This window comes from Monodon monoceros, unplaced genomic scaffold (assembly GCF_005190385.1).
Source record: "Monodon monoceros isolate NGI ecotype Baffin Bay Population unplaced genomic scaffold, NGI_Narwhal_1 Super_Scaffold_2, whole genome shotgun sequence".
In the NCBI taxonomy this organism is placed as follows: Eukaryota; Metazoa; Chordata; class Mammalia; order Artiodactyla; family Monodontidae; genus Monodon; species Monodon monoceros.
This window is the reverse complement of record NW_021703776.1, coordinates 58,798,223-58,805,097: the sequence shown is the minus strand read 5'-3', so window position 1 is coordinate 58,805,097 and position 6,875 is coordinate 58,798,223. Positions and strand designations below refer to the sequence as shown.

Here is a 6,875-nt window from a genome sequence, read left to right as displayed (position 1 = left end):
ATCCACATTATATATATATAATGTATATAATAATTATATATATATATAATATAGATATCACATATATAAATTATATATATTATATATATAGTTTATATATTATATATATATGAGTGCAATGCACAATTGGCAGTTGAGGTTTGTAATTACATAGTTTTAAAGCAGTCCTAATTATGCAGTGGGAGGAATGCACTGATTTAATCCCAACTCAGTGAAATCAGAATTTTATATATTTATATATATTACATATATTACATGTTATTTTCTTTAACATCTTTATTGGAGTATAATTGCTTTACAATGGTGTGTTAGTTTCTGCTTTATAACTATATATGTTATTAATATATTAAATATATTAATATAATATATATTATATATCTATTATATATATGTACAATGTGTGTGTGTATATATATATACACACACACACACACACTTTGATCATTATAATTTCCCCGCTATGCATTTCTAAATGGTTATAAATGAACTGAATTGTGGTGGGAAGAGGTCCCGGGGATCTTAACAACTACAATAACTCTCTTGTAATTTGCTGAAAGCAAGTGATTTCAGTATTGATTTACTCTTTTACTTGAAGTTCATAACAAAAGCAAACAGGTAGATTTTTTAAAAAATCTACAGGTTGGTAGATCTTTAAGGCCTTGCACCTAGATAAATTCTTACTTCCGACTAAGGAAATTAGCTTTTGAAGCAAAGAGGGTGGGAAAAAAAGCCAGCTTTGCACAAACTGAGAGTTCAGTCCACCTGTTTGAATAAGTAGTTTTAGACAATTGTGAGTCAGGTTAATAATGAATACAGAAAGAATTATTATTAGCATTGTGACTTACTCTGTGAAGATGCACTGAAGTAAAAAAGAAAACTTAGGAATAATTAATTGGTACCTCTCCCTCTCTTCCTCGAATTTGGTTTGTAAATAGGGATATCCAGCTAGCTGTTTCCTATCTGGGTGTTGGTAGTTTGTAGACATGGTCTCCTCCCTGCAGCTTTTCAAGAGGAAATGTCAGGTTATGTGGCAAATGATTAACTCTGTCACCCTGGATTTTGCATGCCTGCTTTTAAGTGTGATGAGCTTCAGTCTTGCAATGGAAAAAAAAATACAAAAGTCACCTTGAGTCTTACAGGGCAACAGTTTTAATAGTCCACGCTACAACAGGCAGTACAGTTTTGCAGTTCAACATTAAAAGCAATCCTGCCTTAATTAAAATGCTTCTACTTAAGAATGCTTCCTGCTCTCTCCCATCCCTTCACTTAAGGTGTGTCTACAGAAGTACTCCTAAAGTGCATTTCTCAGGCATTAAAGATAGCACTGTGATTTGCTTTCCAATAGCAAGTTCGGAATCAGAGCATGCCGTTCTCAGTGGAGGGCTGCGCAATTCCAGTTGAGCTAAGGTCTCTTACAAAAGTACCCTTCTCACTCCCACGGGCGACGCAAAGGAGGCCACTGAAGTTTTTTGAAAAAAATTGTGCCAACTTCCTCTGCGGTATCTTCTCTTACCACGAATAAATATTTAATGCATCCTTGAGTCGTGATATACGGAACACGTTGTTTTGTCACGTCAATTTCCAGGAAAATAAACTCTGGAGGCCTTGTGCGAATATTCTGAATTTGGTGGGATGAGACTCCAAGAACAGGGGCGGGGCAGAATTCTCGGGTTTAGACCTGGGGGTTGGGGAGGCGTGGTGCGAAGAGAGTCCTGGAGCGCTCGGGCTACTGCTTGTCCTCGTGCGGGTCACCAGAGAAGCTCGCCTCCTCCGAGGACCTGACTCCCTCGGGGAGCAGAGTGGCGCGCACTTTCCTCTTCTCCTTAAAGCGGCCCGAGCGCGAGATCTTCAGATTTCGGCGGCTGTTGCCCGATTTCTCCCCGCCCAACTTGTCTGGCTTGTGGGGCTCGCCGGCGCCCCCGAGGAAATTGGGATGCTGATTCTCCCGGGTACTGCTAGTCCAGTCGGGGCCAGGCGGGGCGGGCGCCGCGGGTTCCCCGGGGTCAGGCTGGGCGGGAGGCTTCGCACCCCCCGCGGCGTCCTTGCTTTTCTTCCTGCTGTTCTTTAACGAACTCCACCAGGAGCCCGAGCTGCCTGTGCCGCCGCCGTCGGCCATGGCCAGCGGGCCAAGTGGCGGGGGGCGCGGCGAGCGGGGAAGGGCCTCAGCGGCAGCGGCGCCTCTCTCGTCCACCTCGGCCCTGCCCCGGCTTCTCGCAAGCGGGCTGCGGGCTGGGAGCCGCCGAAGCAGAGGCTTGTGCTGGGGAGGAAAACAAAACTTCGTTACTGGGTTTGTCGAAGTCACGTGCCCCTCAATCCCACTTCCTCCCCTTGGCTCCGTCTGGCACCGGAGCGGCTGGGGTCCGAGGGTCCGCAGCCGCGCGGGCCGCAGAGGGCACCGCCGCGCCCCCCCCCCACCGCCCCCCGCCAGGGCGCAGGCGGACGAAGGGCTTCCGGGGCGCCACCCTCTGGTCTCGAGACTGAGTCTTGGCACTCCCTGGCCTCAGCCTTAGTCTGGCTTCCAGGATAGCGCAGTGGTCCGCGCGCGAGGGCCACCCAGGGGTGGGTGCCGGGGCTTCTGGATTAACCAGGCCTCAGAGGGAAAATGGCCTGTCCTGTCACTCCGCCCGTTTGTAGGCGAAGCCCAAAGGTGACCCACCGGGTCCAGAAGGGCACCTGCGAGGAGGGCGCCCGGAAGCAAGCGCGCCCCCGCTATAGGTGAGCCATGAACATTAGATCCCTGTCAAACAGTTCCGAAATTTCCCTCAAAGGTTTTTGCTCCCTGGACTTCTGTCCCGGGATCCTTTTTGATGTGATTCTTCGGGGGCGGGGCGGGGCGGGGCGTGGGGGGCGGATTTACAGGCCAGTAAGAGCGAGGGACAAGCTCATGGTGTTTGTTTCTTTTAAATTCTGCTTTCGACAAAACTTCTGCCTGATGACCTTCAGAGAAGCATGTCTAGACCTAACTTCCCTTGAAAACCGCCATCCTAACGCTTCCTTTTATTCCCCAGAGACCAATCTTGCGTCTCTTTGAAGCCACCCGCTGCCTGCGGTTGAGATGAGCCCAAGTCCCCTTCCCTTAGTTCTGTATTAAAATATGCACCGCGTCTGTTTGTACTAGGCAACTCAACTCATGGGATTTTAAGTTACAAATTAAAGGCTTCTGTTCTTTTCCTTGCGCAATTCCCTCCTCCAAAGGAGAGAGCGCACAACCAGGAACTCCAATTCGCCTCTTCCCAGCTTTTAAAATAGCACTGCGGAGCGAAAAGGCTGTTTGTTAGCACTTAAGGTGCGAATATCGGAAGCGAGACTCCTCTGCTCATTTTCTGTGCTGGGCACTAACTCCACGAACGAGCAGGATTCGCTGGCGCCGCGGCTCATTTCCAGGTTTCCGCTGGGCTCCTTCCCATCCCACGCGCCCGGCGCTGCTGGGATTCGACCGCTCTGGAGAGCGAAAATTCGGCTGTGTCTGTGGTTTGGAGGTTCTCCTTCCCCAACCGGGGTGAGACAGCCGGAGGGCCTACGCCGGCGGCCGCAGCGGCCTCCCCTGAGCAAGGAGACCTTGGCACGAGCTCCTCCCCAGAACGCCCCGAGGGCACACTCGACTTGAAAACAATAGAAGAAAAAATGGCCAAAAGTTCTTTCCTTACAGAAGGCACCCACACCCTCAGGCACAGTTTGCAGTTGGGTTTGCAAACATCCATTCCCCCTCCGCTTTATAGATCGGAAAAGCACCCCCAACTTATTCACTGGTGGTGGTGGTGGTGGTGGTGGTGGTGATAGTGGCGGGTGTTCCTGATGCTACTTTCAGTCTTCTACCCTACGCTTTCTTCTCCACAACCAACGTTGTATGCACGGAAGGGTTTTGCACGAATTGCTCATGGGAAAGATTGCAAGTTACGCAGAACGCCTGCAGCTAGTAACTTCTCCTCGGGCGCTGGGGGAGCGCCCCAGCGTGACACCCCGGAATGGGCTCTGTCTTGGCGGACGGAGAATCACTCTGATCGCTCACCTGCTCGGGCTTCCCAGGACCCCGCGGCTCTCTTCCCGCGCAGAGTCGGGAGGGGGTGCGCTTGGGTTAATCTGGAAGTCGGGGCGCGGCGTCCCTCTGCGCGGTCTTGGAGAGGTCGGGTTTCTTTCTGGAAGGTGTGCTAGCCGAAATCGCCGCAGTCCAGCTAAGCCGATTGCTGTTGCTGGTCTCCCCTGGCTCCTCCAGCTTCCTGGCGCAGCGGCGGCAGTAGCCCGGAGCTCGAAGTACTGTTGGCTCCGACCGGAGGCCGCCTCTGCGAGTGGGTGCCAGGCTCACTGCCCCAGGTGAATGGCCAGGCAGGCTCTCCCGCCTAGTAGCCTTTCATTCTCCCTTTCCCTGATAGCGCCGCCCGGGAGCCGCAGGGAGATGGGATCTCAGGGGCTCACTCTGATGCATTGAAGCTCCCTACCGCGTCGGTCCTCCGCGCGGGGAAAGACATCTGCTCACCTGCTGGTTATTCGCCAAGTGATTCTAGAAACCAGAGCCCCGGGGCAGCGGGAAGAAAAAAATAATAACCCAGGAGGCGGCCACTGCTGCCACAGGTGCAGGTAGGAAGTTCGCGTTCCCGCCTTCCAGGGACGAGATTGGACCAGGTCGCCTACGTGGCGCCAGCCTTGGGATGTCTGATTGGAGAAAGGCTGCGTGCGCCTCTCGCGAGTCGGACTCCTGAAGAAGAAACAGTAGAGGAGACCGGAGGCCGGGAGACCGAGGCTGCAGGTGGGCTCCGGCGGATAAACGTCGCAGCTCTCTCTCCCTCTGCCCCTACCCCAATTTCTTTTTTTCCTTTCCTCTCCGCGTCCCCAACCGTGGCCACTCAGCTCCCAGAATCTCAAGTTCTGTAACTTACAGAAGCCGTTCCATACCCAGGCACAATGTTGCAGAGTTGCAGGCGCCCTGAGTTGAAAGGCTGTAATATTAAAAAGTTCGTTATGTGCCAGCCAGGCGCTCTTCCAAGCGCTTTCTGTGGATTAACTTATTTACTCCTCCTCACAGCAACCCTAGGAGGTAAGAACTATTGTTATCCTCACTTGAGGATAACTTAGCTCTGAAAGGCTAAAGGGTTGCCCAAGGTTGCACGGCTGGTGAGTGGCAGAGCCGGATTTGTACCCTGGAGACCTGACTCCGGCTCCCACGGTCTTAACCGGCACCCTATACCGCAGCCTGCCAGTCAGTGTCGGTCTTTTAGCGTGACTCAGTGAGGATGTGAATTTCCTTCCCTCAGGTCTAGAAGTCCGTGGACAGCCACCGCGCCTGAGGAGTACAGATCCAGCCCTGAGCTGGAAGTCAAGTGAACCCGCGGATGGCGTCAAGTTTCAGGAGGCTTTTGTTCCCAGGAGCATATGGGTGCTTTTTATTACCTGGACAGAAAGGTTTTGACATAGGGCATTTTCACTAATAAGGCAGAGGTGCAACCGGCTGCATCTTCTAGGATGCTTTTATTTTTCAAAGAACTATTTTGATGTTCACTGAGCTCGTGTGTAACTCCTCTGAAGGACTGCGTATGGAGCAACTGACATCCCAGCATCTTTGTTCTGAGGATTTTCTGAAGTGGTGAAGTAGTGAAAGACATGATGCCTACCTATTGCATAACTTACAATATGGAATTCATAGGAAGAAATTTTTATAGAGTATTTCAATGTATGAAATATGGTAAAAATATGAATATTTTATATCCTTAGTTTAGCATTCTTGGATTTTTAAATGATATGCACAGCAGCGTGTATTTGAAAGTGATACATTTTCATATATTTCTTGGGATTCGTTTTAGAGAGGAAACTTGCAATCGTAGCACCAGAACTGAACAAAGACAGGCCACCAACCATGAGAGAAGGACGGGATACGTCGTCATAGTGCCATCTCATTACAGAGGAGACACTGGACCAAGGAGGAAAGTCCTGTCTGAAGAACCCTCACCGCTAGAAAATGGTGGAGCTGGGTTCCAAACATTGTTTGTTGATGAAATGGGTGAAAGAAGGAAGAAATTTAGGAAAAGAAAATGAGTCCTGCAAATGGCTTCTCATCTAGCATGATTTAACAGAGGGCCAGCATTTTCTAAATAGATGGACATCAGCTAACTGCTGAAATTAAAAAATTCATTCTCTTCCATCCCTCCCATTTATATTTAATAACTTTGAATATTTCTGTATTTCATTGACTTGATAACACCTTATAAATAACCCTTGCATGCAGTAAAAACATTTAAATGGAGGCATGAAAGCTAAGGAGAAATGAGGCAGAAGGGACTAGGGAGGTGGAGAATGGGTGTCCCTCCAGACAGAGGGAATAGCACGTGCAAAACCCATGAGCTGTGAAGGAGCTTAGGATTTTTAAGAAGCAAAGAGGTGGTCAGTGTGATCTGAGTACAAAGTGAACTGAAGCACTGCAGGAGACAAAGCTAGAAAGGTGGGTGCAACCAGACCCTTCAGGACCTGGTAGGAGTTTTGAACATAATCCAGAGGAAGTGACATGGTAAGATTTGCATTTAAAATATCACTGAAACTGTAAAGAGTGGATGGTAGAGTGGACAAGGTGGAGCTACAGGAAAACCAGTTTGGAACTGTTGGGGTAGTTCAGGTGGGATATTTTGATGGCTGGTGGGAGAGTGCTGGCAGTGGGGGAGGTGAGAAGAATTAGATGTATGCAAAAGAGATTTAGGAGGTAAAATCAACAGGACACGCTTTCATTCAGTTCATACAAAAGAGGAGCCTGAGTTTAACTAGAGGCTTAAAACAGATGCTTTTACAGTCTTCCTTGTAACTAGGAGCATGCATGTGATCTAGTTCTGACTTATGGGGCTATAAGGAAGACTTCTGGAAATGTTTCTTCCTAAATACAGGACAGAGCCTTC

The 6,875-nt window shown here is 49.4% G+C and overlaps 1 protein-coding gene across 3 annotated transcripts; it reads right to left on the bottom strand.

Moving 5' to 3' along the window:
- Window positions 1-1,132: 1,132 nt before the first annotated feature.
- PRR15 (proline rich 15) lies at window positions 1,133-4,513 on the bottom strand. Of its 3 annotated transcripts, none has more exons than XM_029232907.1 (2): window positions 4,475-4,513; window positions 1,133-2,257 (listed from the first exon to the last, which is right to left on the bottom strand). In XM_029232907.1, exon 2 carries the CDS (start codon window positions 2,114-2,116, stop codon window positions 1,727-1,729), a length of 390 nt encoding a protein of 129 aa, XP_029088740.1. In that variant the 5' UTR covers window positions 2,117-2,257; window positions 4,475-4,513; the 3' UTR covers window positions 1,133-1,726. The 3 variants fall into 3 exon arrangements, with proteins under 3 accessions (XP_029088740.1, XP_029088738.1, XP_029088739.1); XM_029232905.1 differs by having other exon boundaries at window positions 4,010-4,505; XM_029232906.1 differs by lacking the exon at window positions 4,475-4,513 and adding an exon at window positions 2,657-2,761.
- Between the last annotated feature and the right edge of the window lie 2,362 nt (window positions 4,514-6,875).